Source organism: Atractosteus spatula, chromosome 1, assembly GCF_055471065.1.
Source record: "Atractosteus spatula isolate fAtrSpa1 chromosome 1, fAtrSpa1.hap1, whole genome shotgun sequence".
NCBI classification, from domain to species: domain Eukaryota; kingdom Metazoa; phylum Chordata; class Actinopteri; order Semionotiformes; family Lepisosteidae; genus Atractosteus; species Atractosteus spatula.
Window position 1 is genome coordinate 7022211 of NC_142706.1, and position 21273 is coordinate 7043483.

At 38.6% G+C, this 21273-nt stretch overlaps 1 protein-coding gene across 1 annotated transcript; it reads right to left on the reverse strand.

The window, feature by feature from the left end:
- Positions 1 to 98: 98 nt before the first annotated feature.
- Positions 99 to 19368, reverse strand: LOC148840549 (atrial natriuretic peptide receptor 2). The gene is made up of 23 exons (XM_088927532.1): positions 19351 to 19368; positions 18755 to 18860; positions 16877 to 17009; positions 16128 to 16251; positions 15698 to 15802; positions 15147 to 15249; positions 14148 to 14293; positions 13559 to 13631; positions 11516 to 11663; positions 10075 to 10161; positions 9196 to 9339; positions 8655 to 8776; positions 7923 to 8061; positions 7180 to 7228; positions 5642 to 5743; positions 5188 to 5307; positions 4740 to 4833; positions 3420 to 3507; positions 2807 to 2946; positions 1566 to 1718; positions 1088 to 1186; positions 780 to 871; positions 99 to 260 (listed from the first exon to the last, which is right to left on the reverse strand). Exons 1-23 carry the CDS (start codon positions 19366 to 19368, stop codon positions 99 to 101), a joined length of 2547 nt encoding a protein of 848 aa, XP_088783658.1.
- Between the last annotated feature and the right edge of the window lie 1905 nt (positions 19369 to 21273).

The window sequence follows — 21273 nt, forward strand, 5'->3', positions numbered from 1 at the left end:
TAGATAACAAAAAAACCTCTGCTATAGAAAACAATGAGAGGACCACTTTGACCCCAAAAGGCAGGCTGATAAAATAATACCTCTGCAGTAACACGGTGTTAGACGGGATTGAAGTGAAGGTCATTATTGAGGCACCCTGGGATGGAAGGGTAATGGTCTTTCTCAATTTCTAGGACAGCAGGAGTTGTCTTGGCAGTTTCCTTATTAACAGGTGCAGCCTCTTTCCCCTCTAGCCAGTAGGTGACCATATCTCCCTTTCCCTGTCAGCAAGGAGAAGATATTCAGTGTAGAGGTGACTAGCTGAGCACTGAACTTTACCAAAAATACAGTATTAAAGCTTTTTTTAAAAAGCCAAAAGATTCCAAATTTTTAAATTTCTTAACTGGGTGGTTTTCTAGATGTCCTTAATCTGCTACCTATCACGTATTAAAATAGAAATAACTAGAAACAAATCCAGTAGACTTCTTCAGCTTACACTTCATGGAACAAAATGGAGAAAAAAGGACATTTATATTTTATTTATCTTACAAAATAATGGTACCCCACAGTGAACATGGTTCAGCAACTTGATTGATCGAACAAAGTGTTAAAGAAATGAAAGGAGACCTGTTGTTCTCAAAAAGCAAACATGACAACTGTTGTATGTATATTCTTTCTTGATAGCAATAATTCATGGATAATTTAATTATTATTAATATTTAATATGAATTTAATATTTCTTTTTATTTTGAAATTCCCCTGGTGTGTGCTCGACTCTGCTGAAAATCGTAATGCCTCACCTTGACCTGTAGTGATCCCCGACAGGTTAAAATATAACCACCAATCTCCTCCAGCAGGTAAAAGGTTCCAGAGCTGCACTGTATCTTCAGGGCTGGAGGAAAATAACAAAGGTTACAAATGAATGGAGGTCTCCACCATGACATCAGCATTCACATTTAGTTAAAACATCATTAGAGAATGCAGCACTGCCTAAATAACCGTTTCACACATTTAATTGCACACTGGGGTTTCCTGGAAAAAAGAAAGCTTTGTCAAGGCTAGAGTCTATAAACTACACCGCAGAGGGAAGGGTGTTCCAGAACAGCACCTTCACTGGTGGATTCCATTCTCGAAGCTGTGTTCACGGTATCACCAAACAAGCAGTACCGAGGCATCTTCGTCCCGACCACGCCTGCTACAACCGGACCTGAAACAAGGAAACGCAATCTCTTTAGATCTTTAGACCTGTGATTACCTACAATCTACAACCTTAGCTGGAGGGCGGCGTCCTCAGCGCATGTGTCCAATGTGGACAATACTGTACCGGAGGAGAAATATTACCTTACCCTAATCCCTCCAGTTCACCTGGATGGGTACCAGTACTGCTGGTGGCCAGCCTGCAATGGACTGGCATCCCAACTAAAAAAATGAGATATCCTTTGGTCCGATGAGCCACTAGGTGTGAGTGAGGACTTGACTTTCATTTGAACGTTACATAATTAAAAGTGGAAAAATATACCCTCTCATGCAATCCAGAGTCCAGAGGGCACAACAGTGTCATTACCTTTCAACGGGTTACTCTGTACCTGAGTGGATCCCAGCTCGTATCTGTAGCAGTGTGTTAGGCTTGTGTGGAATTCGGAAGGTTTTACAAACAGCAACCAGATCCAGGGCCATGCTGGCTATCTCACTAGCATGGAGAATTCCATTTTCCTTTGGAACTCCAGAAACAACCATGTCTGAAATAAATGTTAATTCAATACCGTTAGATAAATGGAAGCACAATCCAACTGTCAAACAAATTGACTAACCAGGTTAAAACATTTGAGCAAAATCTGCAGTAGTATCAGACTCCTTTTTAGGGAAGGACTGCCTCAGTTACAGACAGAAAGATCTGTGTCATCATGTTCAAAAGGGGTAAAATAGAGGACTGTCATCTTGGAAAAATCTTTGAGCCTCATTGCCCTGATAGGTTCCCTTCAAGGAATATGCATACAGTTCTCTATTACTTTGTTAATTCCAAATGCTTCATCAACTATTCATTGATCTCAGTTGATCCATTCACTTCCCATTCTATTTTTAAACATCCAGAAGTACAGTATTTCAGTTCCACAAACCTGACACCTCAGGATGCCTGATGAAGTTTGCTGATAACTACTCAGATCTCTGTGCTCCTTGTCAACCAGTTTTTGCAGGTCATCTGTCATGAATTAAGGATATGAGCCATGCTCTCCAGCTACTTGATGACCTTCAATTTCAGGGTCTGGCATGTTTCATCTTAACCATGGACATCACCTCTCTATATCCTTTCATTCCATATGATGGTCTTGTGGTTCTTAAAATACTGTACATTTAAGAAGTACAGACTGCTGGATCCTGGGAACTACCCACTTACTGGACTAGTTGATTTTTTTCCAATCTGAAGGCTCGTTCTTTCAACATTCATTTTCTACCACCAGGTCAAGGGCATCACCAAGGCGACCTGGATGGGTTTATGTTATGCTATTATCCTTGGCAGCTGTCTCCATGTTTTCAGGTTTCATCCATAAACTCTACAAGTAACACATTAATGACTGTTGACTCTTGCTTTTCTGAACATCTCGCTAAACCGTCAAAAACACGTCTAAACAAGCGATCTGATCAGTTACAAGCATAAATACACACTAGTTCTTTTAGGGGACAGCAGACACACTGGTCCAGCTGAATGAGGACTGAGAACCACTGACTTAATTAATCAATTGGTTTATTAAGAGCTCAACCTGGAACTGACTTAATACCGAGTATCTAATAAATGGCCTATAACTGTCAAAGAAAAGAAAGCACTTACAAGCATCTCCAATGGTCTCAACTTTGTAAACATCATAATTGTCAATAATTTCATCAAACGTTGTATAGAGTTTGTTTAAGAACTCCACTACTTGATATGGTGTGCTCGTGCTTGACAGCTGAGTGAATCCCACAATGTCGCTATTAGAGAAATAATGAAAAAAACAATGAAAAAAAAAGATTTACATGGCAAGAATTAAATGGGCAATATTATCAATTGATGCCTGTCTTTTAAACATGATCATTTCCTTAAATGCTTTAGAAATATCTAAAAAATATTCCTGACTAAATGCTTATTAATTTTTTAGGTGATATTTAAAAGCCTGTAAAATACGTTGTTAACAATATTCTAATGAAATATCAAGAAGTGGTGGTTGAAAAGGAAGTGTCAGATAAGGAAAATCTGGATATGCATCTATTTATTCACTGTAAGCTGTAGTTACCTTTAGTATCTTTAATGTTCACTTAATTTTGCAAAAAATGTGAATTGTTTTGGATGAGATGAGGCAGATATGTTGCTGTCACTGTATCATGTTCTCAGAGATTAAATGTATCCCACTATGATGCACACGTGAAGACACACGTGGTTGAATACCTAACCTGTTTCAGATTACCTGAAGAAGATGGTGGCGCTTACATAGCTCTGAGCCTGGGATGGCTTTCCCTGTCGGAGGTCATCCGCCACCTGCTTGGGAAGCATGCCTGCAATCAAACAACAGCTAAGATGATTCATGCCCTGGCACGGAAATCATACCCACTTGGATCTGCTTTATGTTATTGCACACTTTTGTAGGGAACCTCATGTTCCAGAAACTGAAGTTCATTATGTCGTAACGAATACGCCCCTGCGCATAACAGGGAGCTTGGCCGCCTGGGCTGTGGGACTTCTCCTTCACCTTTAGATTAGGTGGATAAATACGAGGTAAACAAAAAATCATTTGAACAGTCTAAATTATTCATTCTGTTTTTCTATTGCATTAACGTCTGGCAGTGCTAGAGAGACTATTGCTGGTGGAAAAAGGTGTTTTTTTGTACATTTTTTAACACTTCTGGTTTGTATTTATAATAGATTGACAAGAAGCTACAGTATGTGATCTTCACATAACAAAAAAACGCACAGGCAATTGGAAGAACAACCCAACCCTAAGAACCGTCCCTTCTGTATACTCTGGATAATAATAACTGAATGGTCAGAATTCGCTGAATGACAACTATTTCTACCTATTAGGTCAGCTTTTTCTATTAGGCAGCCATTTCTACTTTTGTTTGCTTCCTTGGCACACGGGCAAACTTGTACTCTGAAAATTTGCATTTGTCAAGGTAAGGGACACTTGTTTTTATGTACTGTATTTTGGTGTATTTTTGGTTTTGACTTTGTATTTTGCTGGAGAATTGATAATCATCAATGGAGCTTCTCTAAACTGCAACGTTACATAAATATACCTATAAGAAAAAAACATTTGCATTATGCTTTTGTATCTGGTTACGAAACAAACTGTTGAAAAACTTAGATTGTCTTGTGTCTTGTGATGTCTAGTCTGTTTTGGTTTTGCTGGTAGAAACATTTATAACACTCGTTTTGCAATCTCTGTCTGAAGTGCTGTTGTCAGTATTCTGCTGTTGATTTGTTTATTACAGAATAGTTTAGCTGCTGTGAAAATGAACTTAATGGTTTTGTTTAGAGTATATTGGAGATCTATCGCATTTGCGATATTTTGAGAAGCAATTAAAATAATGTTGTTTTAGTCATGCTGAAAAGCAAATGCACACGTTTATTTGGCAAGGTGTTTGTAAGGTGGCGGAAAAGAGTTAGGAAAGTGTTACAATGACAAATAACAGCACAAAAGTCTCTGAAGGACATGGTCAGGACTTTGTGCAGGGAAGAGCTAATGACAAAAAACAAAGCAGTTCACTGTTCCGAGTTGAGGGCTTACTGTATAAAAGACGGTCGGTCTTCTGTTTTTCATGTACCAAGTCCTGCGTCCTTTCAGCTACAAGCACCTCCAGGTGTTTGCTGTATTTCTCCATCTGCACAGCAAAGACAATGACCACGTAAATAAAAAGCCTTTGGAACACTTTATGGTTTTTCTTTGTTGTCTTGGATAGGATATTGTCTGTTATTTGATACATGAACTACAAGTTCACATTCATAAAAGAATCAAAAGGAGAAAACATTTTTTTGAAGGGGCCAGGGTGCCAGGTATGCTATCCTCCTGCACATTTACAAACAGACCGCAGATACATTATGGATTTCTTTATTTAAGCTATTGAGATTTGAACTGAAAAATCCTCCAAGCTTTTTCTTTCTGACCCATTGTGAGAAAACGCATCTGAAAAAAAACACCATAAGCTAATAGCCTAACACAATGAAGCATAATTTACCAGGTTCATCATCATATCCACAGGGCTGACTTTGTTCGGGTTGATTTTATGCACAAACTTCTTTATTTGGTCAAAGGTTGGCCGGTGGGCTGGATTATGGGACCGACATCTTCTAATGAGCTGTTGAGGGACAAACTCAGGTTTAGAAGAGTTTGACTGTCAAACACACACACGTAATACACACACCACTGCTGCTTGATGGAGGGGAGCTGAGAGGAGTCTTGATGGTGTTTTTTGAGTGTGTAACATCCATCTGCCACTCTTAGTTCATTTTATTTTATATGTTTTGTGCTCTGATTTCCATCGTACAAAAATCTAATTTTGTGAAAGGTAAAGAAGCTGTACGTTAAGAGTTCAGACAGTTTTCACTCCCTGCTGCAGTACAGTCTGATTCTGGTTTTTATGTTCAATATTGCTCCACACGTACAACTGAAGAACTCTTTCCAGATCTTACCTCCACATACTCTGAGGGGCAGGGACAGGTGTTTTCTGCTTTGCCTGTAATGAGCTCGGGCAGAGGTGGACACCATGCGCATTCTAGGGAACTGTCTTCTGCCTGAAGAAGGCAGAAACATGATGTTAGTCAGTGAAAGGGATAATAGATGCTGATGAACTCCCCTTGCACCATTTATGTGAAGTGAAGGCATTTTGTTAAATGTGACACTGAATCTGGGGGGCAGACTCAATGAGAAAAATAGTACACTGGTCGAAAGCGAAACAGCTGTTTGAAGTTGAGCTTTACATTACAGCAAATCAAAGTGCACAATAGATGAAAAGCACATATCACCACCAGAAAATTAGAATTAAAAATACAAAGCGATGCATGAGCGCAAAGTAGATACAGATCAAGCATTCCTAGAAGGCCCTTCTGGTAGTCTCCAGAACTTTGGGGTACAAAACATAAGGCCTGTGCACCTATCAGGTGTGGGTGAGGGTTGTATGAAAGTCAGTAAGCATATCATTAGTATCATCATATCAGCTAGAATAAGGTTACCAAGCCACGTAGAGTCTTAAAAGCAAGCAGAAGAATTTCAAATCAACTTAAAATGTGACAGGAAACCAGTACAGAGACTCTAAGACAAGAGTGACATCATTTCTCATGTGTGACCTAGCCAGGCTTTAAATACCGAGTTCTGAATTTCTGAACTTATTGATGCTTGTCATTTTTAAAGACTCCTTACACATAGAGCATTATAGTAATTTAGCCCTGTAAATCAGAACTCATGTTCCGGTTTTTCCACTACAAAGATAGCATAGAATGCAATTTGACAACATGGAAAAATAAGAGCTTTCTAATATTCCACACATGAGGTTCGAATGTCAATTCAGGATAAAAAAAAAACCCAAGCAGAGTCCTGGTTATAAGTAACTGATGAGAGGAACAGAATTAGTGACTTCAGTCTAATAATTAAGACACAAGAATAATTTATATCTCAGAGACTTCCAGCACACTTTTATGATATAATTTTTTACAGTACTGAATACAGTGCTGAGATCAAAGTGAATTAAAATAGTGCATCCAGCTGCCATGAAAGATTATTAGCAAAGGTAGTTTCAGTAATAACTGTTTAAAGTCAGATAGAAGAAGTATAAATATTTTTTTTACAGTGATATAACACTGCAACGGTGCATTCTGACATTTTCTGAAGAAAAGATGATTTGGGATGAAAATTATTATGATTACCCAAAGCTATATTAGATTTGTGAAGCACTAATGTAACAGTAACAGTTTTAAATACTGCTAGCATCATGTCGGAGATCAGATGTTTAAGTGATTTGATTTCCACTGCTTGATGACTCTCTGGAAATCAGCTTTGATTTGTCTTCTCTTTGGCTATTTGGCAATAAACTGGCATGTAAATAGGAATTTAAAAAAAACAAAACATTTAATCATTTGGTGACACATACCACAGTTTGATTAGTTTGTGAAAAAACATACTCATTAAACGGAAATGCCGAAAAAATACAGATGGGGAAGAAGGATGTACTTACTGGGACAGGATCACTTCGAGTCGCTATTTCCAGTAATATAATAGAATAACTGCAAAAAAAACAATTATACGTGGGTCAAAATACTTCTGAAAATAGTCTGTTTGTTTAATAAGAAACACATTTATTTTAACAAATTAACAAAATCATTTAATTCAGCTGAAGGTACTTTATAAAACATGGTGACCAGCTGGAATAAAATCCTATTAAAATTAGGTTAACCTGAATCAAAACTGTGTTTTATATAAATTCAGGACTGTTTTGATACACCATCGGCTTTGAAGCAGTCAGGTGGATGGGCATCCAGCACACGTTTACTCCTCGTATTGTTATTCACACTCCCAGTTACCATTTATTGGTGATTTGCTGTTTCAGGTGGATGCCAATGACAAAATAAGAACATAAGAACATACAACAGGTTACAAACAAGAGGAGGTCATTCAGCCTGTCTAGCCCTTTTGTTTGCTAATAGTTATTTAATCCAAAGACCTAATCTATTCTTGAAAGAAGCCAGGGTGCTGGCTTCAAAACATGGCTGGATAACTTGTTCCATACTCCCACAACCCTTTGCGTAAACAGGTGCATCCTGTTCTGATTTTAAAATGCTCTTATACATAGTGCCCTCTGCTTTACTGTACAAATAGTAAACACAGTATGGTCCTGCACTAGAAACAGGCTACTACTATGTATGAAAAATCCTAACTGTATTCACTGTCAAATGTCTGTTTCGGGTATTATTTAATTGCCTGAACACATCTCCTGCAAGTGTGGGCTCAAAGTTTGATGACTGTGCTTCTGGTGGCATATAAACCTCCTTCAGCCTCTGCTGGTATGTGCTTGGGGCTTCACCAGAGTCCTCTCTGCGGTATGTTCCTAGGCAGTAATCTGCAGGGGTACAAAGGCAGAAATGGTCGACATGCACACGAGTCATCCTCTTTTGTTACACAAAAACAAAACACGGCCTCAATGAATAATTAAAAGGCAGATAAAAAATCAGGGATGGCACTGTGGTGTGTTGGTTTCTGCCTCTCTTGGGGCTTGGACTGCTAGGATTCTGAACCCTGGATGTTTCGTCTGCGTTTTCACCAGGTGCTTCTTTTCTCCCCAACTTTCCAAAGACACTCTGGCTAAGGTGTCGTCTCTAAACCGTGTGTGTCTGTGCTCTGCCAGAGACTTATCTTCCATACAGGGTGTGGCACTGCCTGGAGCCCTGCGTTTCCACAATACTTTCCAGGCTGGTAGGACTATTACCAAAACTACAGTATGTGATTTTCAGCTGGACCTAGAGCGGATTGTACTTAGCACTGAAGTCCCTATATACAGGACTCTCGATACAGGCTGCAGGACAGAAACCCTCTCAGATTTGCTCCTCTAACTTAATCATCCAATTCGTCAATTGCAGGAGAATTGTGATTTTTTCACATCTCGAGAACAGAGGTGCATGTACAGTATCATCTGCCCCCGTCTGCTCTCTCTACCTGTGATTTTGCAGACCCAGCGATCGTCAATGACGCAGTTCGTGGACTTCAGTCTTCCGTGACAAATCTTGTGCTGGTGGAGGTATGATATCCCTCGGGCAATATCAGTAGCAAAGGAAAATCTGCAAGCCACAGAAGGCACAATCTGCATGTCATTTGAACCTGGAACATCACCCGGCTCATAGTTCAAGTAGGTGTCCAAAAAATCTAACTTCATTTGGTTTACACAGCCAAAAATATGAAGACAGCAAAAGCAGGTAATAAGGTTTTCCAAATATATTTTAAGTTTTTTTTTACTGTTCCTAGCTACTAATTTAAACAGCCTTCACTTAGTAGGAAATGTGAAAACAAAGAAAGCCCATTTTAACCCTATGGAGAAGTCTAACTGTAGCAACTGGAGACTTTTTCCTCAGCTTATTAAGTAGTTTACATTTATCCATGTTTGTACAAAACCTTTTAAGATATCTGAAGTTAGTTCCGAAACACAGGTTAAAACTTTGTGAGAGAGTGCCCAGTACTGTGTAATAACGTCTACATTTACCTGAACCCCCAGTTGAGAGGAATTTCCTCATTGAGAAGGACATCATTAAGACTGCCTTTTGGACAGTACTCCGTTACAATGGCCACATTCGGCACCTCCAGACAGCCTCCAACGAATTTGCACAGGTTTGGATGATCCAGTTCTCTGGCACAGCAGCAGAAAATGTTCAGTTATAATTGATTTACACACATTTTTAAAGTGAGTATTTTTAATCAAAATGTGAACATTCAAACTGAACAACTGAACCAAGTCATTCAATGGCAGAAGAAACTTCAAAGAAAAAACAAAAACAAAAATATGTTTATATATTTTAAATATTTATATTTAAAAATGTGTATTTTCTATTATTTGAATGAGTGTATACTTTTGCAAGGCACTGTACTTATAATTAAAATGTAATATATAGCAGACTTATTTATAAATGTCTATAATGCCATTTCATATTTAGTTTTAATGGTCACTGGTTAGCCTTTTTTAAGAAAGTTGTACTTTTCCAAATGTAAATATAATTAAAAATGTATATGTAACTTAATTTGGAAATATACATAAAATATTTATAGTTACAATTTCCAATGTTTAGGACCATTTAGAAATTAAATTTAAAAAATTGTAAAATATCCTAAAATTCTTACAAAAGATTTAAAGTGTAACACATTTACAAATGCTTTTCCACTCACAAGAAACACTTGATTGCATTGTGTGAAAACATTAATTTAAGGGTACACATTACAGTACAAGAAATACTGTGATTTAATTGTCTCTCTCTAGTCAAAGTCATTGTTCTTGTAAGTCATTTCTCACCACTGCATCACTCATTATCAAAATAAGACCAAAATAACAAAACAAAAAAGTCCTCTTGTATTCGTCTGTTTTCCCTACCTTACTTGTTTCACTTCCCTTCGGAGAGTCTTTGTAAGGGAAAATGTCTTCTTTTTTATTTTTTTAATGGCAACTGTGCGTCCATCGCTGAAATAGACCATTTTTAACTGGTTAACAGGAATCGGGAATTGAAATGTACATTTCTTTACCCTCATTTCTCTATTTGACGTTAATAAAATGTCTCCGTCCTTGAGGGCCGGAAATAAACAGGATTTACTGTACAGTATATGCCTTTATAAATCATCAGTTTTAGTTGACCTAATGATTATTACTCTAACCGAACCAAGCCCTCATTAAGAGACAGCATGCAGGCTACATGAAACACCTAGAGAGGTAATATGGTCCAGGTAGACTGTTATCATATTCAGATAAGACAACAAAAGTGATTACAAGTATATAATACAAAATATAAACATTATATTATAACAGGAATACAAGAACGATAACCAGTGAGATGTCATATCATTTCACATCACATCTAGTTAGTGTGACCTTTAAAGGGGAGCTAAAGTTCCAATTTCTCAGTAACAAAATTAATTCATTGATCTTATAGAAAAAAATTACAAATTTCTAATTAAGCACAAAATTGTGAACTTCGTGAAAGTACTGTAAGTCGCCGTGTTGTCGCAAATTGGCGTTTAAGTTCACATGATTACATGATGTGGCCCTTCCTGCTCTCTAGTCTCTGTAAAGACTAATGGTTATTACTAATGGTAAAAGACAGGTTATGCAGCAGGCACTTCACTGCAGAAATGTCCCAACGTGATCTGCATACAGGGTTAACAGGTAAGTAGTATTTGTTGGCAAAACCATCTAGAAATCGCAAGCAAGATTTCTTTTGGATTAAAAGAGCTGTATTCACAAGCCTGCTTGTTTACAGTGTCGTAGGGCTGCACGCGTCACTGGACGTTTTGTTGCCTCGTTCTGAATAACAGAGCAAATCATTGCGCATGCCTGGAAATGTGGTCTATTTTGTGATGCAAATTGGAGGTTTTAGAAGTTAAGTGTACATTTTACTTTTATTGCAGTTTGAAATGCAACCATCAATGCTGATTCTTTCGAACTCTGAAATACGAAACATAGCATGGCAGGTCCCCTTCAATAGCCAATTCATCTTAAAAGTTGTTTGGGTTCAACAACACGGCTGGGCAGCTTGTTCCACAACCCTTTGTCTCCTGTTCTCTCCTGTTCATTTTGCCATGGTTTTGCATAAATACTTTAGATATTTAGAATACATTATACAAATATTTTTCATGCATACTTCCCGGATGCAGAGTTTATGAAATAAAATAAATTTGCAGGCTACATTTTCTGTTTACTCGGAATAGGTTGAATGCAGATCTCTCAGATCTAGAGACCTGGCATTGACTGGTCCGCTGGGACTGCAGCTACCGCCTGTGCTGTCTGGGCCTGCAGAGGAAGGCGTGCGGCGGACACTTACTAAACGCCAGTCAGAGTGAAGTGCTGCTTGCGGGACGGGTTCGGGCCCCCCGTGCACGAGCTCAGGGCGGTCATGCAGCTGGCGTTGGAGTCGCTGTTGGCGTGGGGCACGCTCATGATGCTGCCCATGGTGGTCCGCGCCACCTGGTCTGAGGGGGGGGGGGGGAGAAGACACTCTCACTCCTGCAGTTCCACTCTCTACAGGAAGATACCCCAGACTACCACTCCTACAGGCAGCATGAACTAGCTGGCATGTGGGCAGAGGGGCGATGTGCTTTTGCTGTGCTTATCCAGCACTGCTTAGAGAAGAGCCTCTCAGGGAGAATTCCTCCTATGGGGGGTGAAATGGCACACTGTCTGCAATACTGCTAGTGTGTCAGTTTGGAAGCTTTGTAAAAAGTTCACAAGTAAATAGATGAGCTCAAAAACATGCAATCCTCCTGTGAGGAATAGATTTAGAGGGAAAACATTTATTATGCTCTAGGAAGTGTACAAGATTCAGTTTCCTGCAAATGCACAACATCTGTTCCTACAATGCACCTAGAGTGTACATAGTGCTGTGGTGTTTCATTTACAGGTCTTTGTTGGGCTGTAGGATAAACTCCATAGCAATTATGTGAGTTTTTGGTCTCTCTCTTTGTTAGTAACTGACATTTAATCAGTAACCTCTTCTGCTTCTAAAGGATTTGCCTTTGTTTTACTTTTTTCTGAGTCTTTTCTGAGATTGAGGAAGGAAGTATTCAATTTTATTCAGTCGCATTCAATGGAATAAATTGATAAATAGTATAAATCAGGTTACAAAGGTGGTGAAATGTGCTACATGCTATTTCTACATCCTGAGAGCCATGAAAGCACTTTATAAAACATTCCAAATATAAACACTGGTCCCTTCATTTGTTTAAGGTATTCATAGTAGAACATAGCACTGCAAAAACAGAAAGAATGAAAAAATAAGAGCTCTACATTCTTTTATAAAACAAATGTAAATAGGAGAAAAAGTATCTTGCCGTTTGTCCAGGTACAGTAGTAACCTAGACATATTGTAAAATGCAATTACATTTCTGCTCAGCTCATCCTTTTAGTTTTCCCCACTTCAAAGACAGTCCTTAACTCTAACAAAGGGCTCAATTAGTTTAAGGGCTAGCAAAGCAATCAAGACCTTTCTAAAAGATGCTGTATTGCTGCAATTAGAAAACCTCTTTTCCTCCAGGCATTCATTTAAGTAATCAGAGGCAATCAGCTGTTCCCACTTCCCAATGCCTAATTCCCACTTCCACATTCCCTTGGAAAGAGAAGCAGGTGTTTTAAAGGTCATCAGTGAGACAGTTCCTTTAAGTGGAGAGAATTATGACTGCACATACGCATCTCCATATCTGCTGAAATGTAAAAAGAGTAGAGTTTGGACAATTTAATTAATGTAGAACAATTTTCCTAAAATTATGCACACTTCATCAAAGTGGCTATTTTTCTATTTCAGCCTTTTGCCAAATTGAGGTCTTTGCTTAATTGTAAGTTTAATAGGGAAATTAGTTAACATTGGTTCAATTGGTTGGAGCAAAAGAAGACATACAATATAATAGGGAATAAGGCATGAAAAGAAGACAGTCCATTAGAACAGTGTCCCTTATTCCTGGTCCTTGGGGATCCAGTGACTGACACCTCAATTAATTCATGAATCAGCTAGCTAATTGATCAGACCATGAATCAGGACTGTCTGTTTGCTACTTAAACCTTGTTAACCGCTTTATTTTGTGAAAAGATGAAGATGTCTGTTTGCCAAGTTAAAATTCATAAGCTACCTTGGAACTATGAACGTTTTTTGGATCGCAGTTCAATCGCAGGGGTTAATCAAGCAAATCGTTGCTCTAATTAAGTGTACAGTAAAATAATCAGGGATGTGAATCATGTGGACGAAGTTCTGGGTTGTCTAATGTTAGACCACTTGTCAATTTAATAGACACCTAGATGTGTAAAATGTGTCCTTCCTCCTGCATCCTCCTACCACCCCCACCAAAAAACAAAAAAGGGGAAAATAGCTCCATACCTTGTTTGATCTGACTGAAGTCAATAATCCAGCTTTCATCCCAAAACATCTTTTGCTTTTGATACTGAAACCACTGGAGTTGAAAGTAAAAAGACAAGCATCTGCACATCTTTCCCAAACGATCAGTAAAAGCAACCAAGGCAAATTATTCTGGTTCAGACAAAATTTCAGTAAAGAAAGTGTTGTGATATATGTGTCAACATATTGATCATTATAGATGTTAGAACACAATTTTTATATGTAAACAAAAATTTGAAAAAGGGAAAAGACAATTGTATAAATTTAAACATACAGTATACACTGTTATTACATGCTAAGGGAGGAATTCGAACTTAATGTCATTATAAAACAACAAAATGGATAAACAGCACTGTTTTCCTTTGCAAGTATAATAAAATGTATTATTTGGTTATGGATTACCATATGAATAAAGTCATTAAATATTTCTATATTCTGTTTCATGCTAATATTCATTAGGGGGCAGCTGAATTCTTGATATGCCTTCCAAGCAGAATATGAGGCAAACACATGGTAAGTCAGAAAAGGCCAGACCGAGGTGAAACGTTATTTCCAAAATAAGGCCACTCACCACAGCTATGAAGATAAAGCCCACAAAAATGAATGCGATGGGGAGACAAATTGCAACCTTGATGGACGCGGTCATGGGACATTCCCCACAGTCTGCCGGACAGGTGGAGCAGATCTCTTCCTCCTCACACACGCCGTCTCCACAGACTGCAGGGGGACACAGGCACGGTCACAGACTGGCCTCCTGCATTTTCTGCGGTCCTACTAAAGTGTTGAATGGCTCAAAGCTGGAGTTCATGGTTAACTGTTAATGAAATCTTGATTTCGTTAAGTAGCAAAAAAGTAAATATCCTTCGTGTTTACAAAAAGCAACACATAACAACAACTTGAATATCCTTGAATTTAATTCCCTCTTCTAATGGTCCTCAACTATGAATGCCCATTTTATGCCCAACAGAGTAACAGCATCTTGGTCTGTACTGGTCTACTGTTTTATAAAACACACCAAGAAAGTTGTGCTTCTTTGCTGTAATGGACCAAAATCCTAACTAATAACATCATTTATTTATGTGAATTGCCTTGCCCTAATGTACAACAGCTGTTTCTCAAGTAAGGTTTGATCCCAATTAATCTTAGATGTTTTAAAAGTGAAAAAAATCAAGAAAATTAAACATCTGTCAGAGCATTTAACAAAGCCTGTGTTCACGTATTTTCTAGAAGTTCATGCAGGCACACCCAGGTTTTGATATTATCATCATGCTTTCCTATATCAGACATTTGTTGTAATGTATACAGTAAATCATTCATTATCTCTCTTTGAATATTTCACCCTAGGCAAAGATTTATTTCATTTAGACAGCATCGAGATTTTCAAGTTCTATTATATGTTTTCTGTCTTTACAAGTCTTTCTTTCTCAATAACGGGAAGAAATAAAATCCCTAGAAGTGCCAGTTCTGTGTATGAATGTCTGCTCACTGCACAGACACTCAGAGAGGTCAGGGCTGCCTCTTGTGAAAGGTGGAAGGGGAGTGGGGAATTGGCTGCTCTTTTCGACAGTACCTATAGCTGGCAAGACTGTGGTCTTGGCTTCTAAAGCCACCTGCATCTTTCCCACTCGGATATGAGCAATCAGTGAGGTGACCCCCACATGAATCAGCACCACCTGCAAACACAGCAACACAAAGGCTTCATCATTCATGAGTAATACAGTCAAAATACAAGGAGACCACATAATAAAATGCAAAAAAATGGTATTTTAAGAATCTCCCCTCTAAAAATCATCCAGTTCTGTAACTTAGTTTATAAATACCTAAAAGGCAAAAAAAACAGACAACTAAACACATTTACAGGAATATTCTGCATTAAGCCTCAATAATGTGTTTTCTGATTGTATTTTAACTAAAAACATCAGGTTAACGCTATTTGCTGAGACCCATTCAAGGAAGTCGAATTGTATGACTGCTCATTAGAGATAATCCACACATTCTGAGGCAGAATCAGAGAACTTACATTCTCCTGTCTGAACAATAAACTTTAAAAGGCCGTGTTGTCTGAATTTGACTCAGGGGCTTTTATCTATTGTATCTATTGTGTTATTTACACAGAGGTACCTTAGCAGTCCAGTTGGTCTGAGTCATTTTGCCAGCAGCAGACAGAGTGTGGGTGAAAATCCGGCCATCATCTGGAATCCAGGGACCACAAATCCCCCCTTTCACCTGTTTTAGAGAAAACAGAGGCAGAACACAAATATGAAAAAACAAGAAAACGGCACTTGACCTACTGTATCTTTCTTAAAGACAGTTACAAACTTTTCTGTCTACAACAACAAAGTTCGATTTTCATTACTGGTCTTGGGAATGATGTTCCCAAAGAACATATGGCATTATTTTCATTCCAGTCCCAAAGTTTGGGATTTTCATCTGCTATTTTCTGCATAACAGTGGAAGTAGTTTAGACAAAGCAATTTTTGAAAGCACATTATACAGAAAATTGGAAAGTGTTGGCTACTTCTCTCACACTACTTCAGTGGCTCTTTCGTACCATGAACGCCAGGGGGCAGGAGTGGATGTTGGCATGATGAACGCAGCAGTTTTCCCCATTGGCATCTTTCCAGTTCGGCGGGCACTCGTGTCCTTCACAAAACTCTTTGGCAGCTGAGGCATTGCTGATGATCATAGGGGGAAAAAAACGGCACACACAAAGTGTTTCACCCTTGGTCTTAACCTCAGGTGTGCTCGGCTCTCCTCATTATCTGGCCTCCCCATCCATCTATCCATCCACTTTCTAACCCCTTCTTCCAAATTAGGGTCACCTGTGAGCTAGAGCCTATCCTGGCAAGTAACAGGCACAAGCTGGGGTACACCCTGGGCAGGATGCCAGTCCATCACAGGGCACACACAAACACACACAAGCACACACTCACACTAGGGACAATTAACCTTCCAGCATGTCTTTGGACTATGGGAGGAAACTGGAGCACCTGGAGGAAACCCACACGAACATGAGAAGAACATGCAAACTCCACCACAGACAGAACCCCAGGTCTGGAATTGAACCCAGAGCCCCAGCGCTGTGAGGCAGCAATGCCAACCACTGTGCCGGCCATCTGGCCTCCCCATTTCACACAACTTCGTTAAGTATCTGTGTGGCCTAATGGCTGTCCCTCTATTTCTAAAACAAACTCTGATCCCAATATAAACGTTAATTTTAATTCAACAAAGGCCGGCCGTCTACCTGCCCGGCCCGTTTCATACCCCGGGGGTACATTACAAAGATAAGGGACAGGACACCTGTGGGAGAGGATATCATTCTTCACAGCCCACTCATAGAAGCTGTCCGGAGCGACGGCCGCATAGGTGACGTTGAACTCCTCCCCGGTGACCACCTTCTCCGGAGGCCTGTGCACCCAGGCCATCTCGAGTCCTGCACAGTGGGGGAACAAGTCACTGCAGGGGCCGGGGGGCAAGCACTCAGCTGGAAAGAGCTGGCAAAGGTGACAGACCACCCCGGACTCCACATGGCCTTGAGAAAGGCCTTATCCAAAAAATGACCCTGGCTCCTCCTAACACATACCGTGCTTGTGGCCTGCGGAGAGCCACACGCAGCCTTTATCGAGATGTGCTGTTTCTTGTGGCAGTTGCATTAGGCATTTATCACAGAAAACTTGCTGCCTTGTCATATTACTCATTACTTTGAATTGCCACCAATCTGGGGGTAGGTTATGGTAATGATGTTGTTGTTGTTTTTTTTCTTTAAATTATATTTAACAAAACAATCAAAGTAGTTACTTTGAACCCCACTGTGCATCATGTGAGGAGCTGATTAGTGCTGTTATATAATATTCAAATTCTTGACGTTCATCAAGATTATAGGCAGATTATAGGCACAATTATCAGTTGAGAATGATAGTTCAGAGCGGGAAGAAAATATAGCTGCCACCTAGTGGACAAATGAAGTAACACCAGGTTGAGAAATTGCGCTAAAAGAATACCGTTCTACAAAGAGTTTGTCAGTGCAGTCGGACAAACGGGCTTTTGATAAAGGAGAATATTATTATAATTCATGACAAATCATGACAACTTATCACAAATCTGTTCAAGAGCTGCCTTATTTCTAAGCCAATGCTACGTATCTTTTTTTTAACTTTCCACCTCTAGTTTTTTGTAATAAATTAAATAAACTCAGAAATTTCCATGATGTTTTTTCAGAAAGTAGAAAATTACTAGATATCATAGCATATTTCATGTTAAATTTCACTAGAAAACAAGGAGGAATCGTCACTAAGTTAAATATATTTTAAATGAGAGAAAATCCATAATATCGTGAAATATCCAGCTTTCCAAAGTCACGCACCACGATTAATATATATATATAGGTGTTTTTGTGTGTAAACAAAGCAGAATGTACAGTCTGTAAAATCAATAGTTTCAGCTCTGTCTTCCGCGATAGGCTTTCCATCCTCTGTATCTTCTCAGAAGCTTACAGCTTTTGTTCCGATTTTTAAAATCATGCGTTTAGAAAGTTAGCGCACCGACAGACATTTTGAATATAAATAACAAATTCAGATGTTCTTTTTTAAAAAAACTTACAAATGAAATAATAATTAAGATGAAAAGCACGATCAACGAAAAAAAAACTAGCTCAGTTTCAGAACTAATTCTAAAAACAAACCCAATAATAGTGTTTTTGCCAGAACAGGTATCAATCATACAAACCTTTTTACTGAGGATCACTCTTACACAATCACATACTAATATCATATATAATTTATGTTCCGAAAATATAATTTCCTCTTATTCATTCATTCATGTAGGACTTTTAAGCTTTTAAAAGCGAAAACCGTCCTGATGTCCTAACATCATGGACCAAATCTTTAATATAATAATTCTGCGGAGAAGGAACAGTAGCTTTAGTTTAATTAAAAACGTTTTAAATCATCATTAAACACGCCATTTATTTATGTTAAATGCCTACCGAAAGTGATGCTGTTATGTGTTGATGACATACTGACATACTGAAAAAATATGATGTAAATATATAAAAACACGAACATTTACAGTAGCTTTGTCTATAACTTCACGACTTTTTAAGACATGAAAGAATAGGACACGAATAATAGGAAGATTTTAACGTGGTAAATCAATACATTCATCAATAAAAAGGCTTACCTCCACAATCAATCATATTAAATTCGTCGGGTTTTTCTAAAGGCCAGCAGTCATACTCGCTGTTGTCCAAATCATGCCAGGCTGTAACAGCTGTGATCAGAAGCAACTGCCAGTGAAATAATGAAAAAAATAAGTTTACCTCAAGAAACACGACAGAAAGATGGCTTGAGACCATGAAAACCCTTTAAATCTGTGAATTCTCAGTACTTAGAAGGCTACAATCAAAATCGAGGAATATTTGCTCCTAAACCAAAGGAGGAAAAAAAAACAAGAAAAAGAAGAAACAATGTTTGCCAACAGTACTTACCAATGAAAATAATTCATGAGACTTTAAGCACTGCATGATCTATCTGTAGCTGTTCTGAATTTAAAACCAAGCACTGACGTCGGAGAGAGGTTATGTGTATCGTTCCCTATAGACAGACAGAACCTGTGCTCGCTTTTTAGCAGAAAAAGCGAAGCGCAGCTCAGGGCATGCGCCTGTTCCAGCGCAGGAGAAGCGCTGTCAGAGATGCGCACTTTGGACACAGTTCAATTACAGCGAGATGCGTGAAAGCAAAATCAGTCACCTATCTACCCGATCCTCAATCACCTACCCGAGAGACAAGAAGCATGGGACAGTTCTTTGTTTTGTTTATTTTTTTTTCAATATAATGATACGTATCAGTTTGGGTATCTCGAAATTCACACCTTGTTTGAATTAAGACGTTTAAATTTGAATGACCTGCCCCTGGTATCACGACCCGCGTAGGACCTCAGAAGTAAAAACGGGTAGTCGTCTTTTATCATTATTATTCCACAACGGACCAACAATTAGGTATTTTAATTTGAGGTGTTGTTTTTTCCTAAGGTGAAAAGGTTAAACATTTCTTAATTTCTTGATCATTTCTTAATAACGGCGGTTATTTAAGAAAGAGTCGTGTCATACTCCTCCTTTTCAGATATAATTCACACGCTGCAAAAAGGAAAGGCACCGTTTTGTTGGTGTGACAAAAACAGAGAATAGGAGGCTCTACTTTACCCAAAGGACTGTGGGAGCATGGAACAAGCTACTCAGTCATGGTGTGGAAATTGGTAATCATTGGGTACCAAACGAGTTAAACTGTGAGCTGCTAACGGCATCCATGTCATGTGACTCATGACAATTTGTCAAATGAGGTGATAGAATATTTGAGTCTGGTAGATTTTTCTCTCCAAAGTAATGGCAAACAAGCTTCAAACCATTTATTGTAGGTATCTGGTCAATCGTTTTTTAGAGAGACGAAAGAGTCGTCAGGTCCACATGTTCTAACAGGTACTGCAAAACAGCTGCATAGCATATAATACTCAGCAGCTGTCTGCGGAGGTTATATGACTGTGCAGCGCCATGGTAGTGCACAGCAGGGGGTGCTGTTTTGCCGTTCGGTGTGGTCACTGCCAATCAAGTCCTTCATAAACGTGCACACGCGAAGCTACGCCGCGCACATCTGCGTGAAGCTGTTTCAGAAAGAGTTCACGTCCCCATTTGTACTTAATTCTACCACAGATTAAAAAAAAACGATTATCTCCATTTGTGTCAAGGTCGAACACCAGGAAACTGCCAGCTGTTCAGCTCCATTCTTTCATTCTTTCACAAAAATGCAAAACAAACAGCACACAATTCTGGGTTCAAAATCCCAACAAGACACTGCTGTAGTACTTTTCAGCAGCACTGACCAGATTTCTTATTATCTTTAAAAACACTGACATTTGATTGCACTTTGTTGTTTTGTTCCTAGAGCCTCAGAAAAAATAGTTCGTCGTTTTGAAGAAGTGTTGATATCGGAGCAATACATAAACTCAGGAACGCCTTCTTTAACAATATCAGCTTTCTTTTACTTTGCAAACCTTTATTGAAAAGACACACCTTGCTAACAGACTACATGGGATATATACTAATATATTCTTGCAACACTGCTGCCCTGTTTTAATCTTGATTAAGTATGGGGTATTCTAACATCTTGTTGATTGTAATCTCATTCAGATGATAATGAAACTAAAGTGATTGGTCATTATGACTAAGCACATTCACAAATCACTGTCAAAATACTAGGAAACCATTACACTAGGTAGCTTAATGGCTATTACTGATAACTTTCATGCATCACACATGTAATTAGGGTTAAATATTAACAGCAAAAAACACATAGTCATGTGTGATAAGATGTCAGCAAGGCTGAGAAATTAAGAAGCCATTAAAAATAAAATCAAATTACCTCCAAGGTTTTGAGAAAGTAAATTAGTATAACTTGAGTTTTTTGGCCATTGTCTAAAAGTTTATGCTGTAATTTCCACTTCAGTTACAAAAGTGGCATCTAACGCATGTGTATAAAATATATACATTCTCTTTCTTATTTTCTTTTAAGAAACTGTCTTTAAAATTTTGCCCTTCATTGCCAAGACTTATATAAACAAATTAAATGTGCTCAACACTTTCCGTGTTGCTGTAATACCAAAACATTGTTATTCTTTTCCAAAGTCATATTATTTGTTTTGAATAA

Excerpts from the sequence above, each read along its gene's own strand:
- LOC148840549 (XM_088927532.1), bottom strand. Across the intron at positions 15,250-15,697 it reads AGACCAACTGGACTGCTAAG|GTGGTGCTGATTCATGTGGG; the intron begins GTACCTCTGTGT and ends CTGTGTTTGCAG. Across the intron at positions 261-779 it reads GGGGATCACTACAGGTCAAG|GGAAAGGGAGATATGGTCAC; the intron begins GTGAGGCATTAC and ends CCTTGCTGACAG.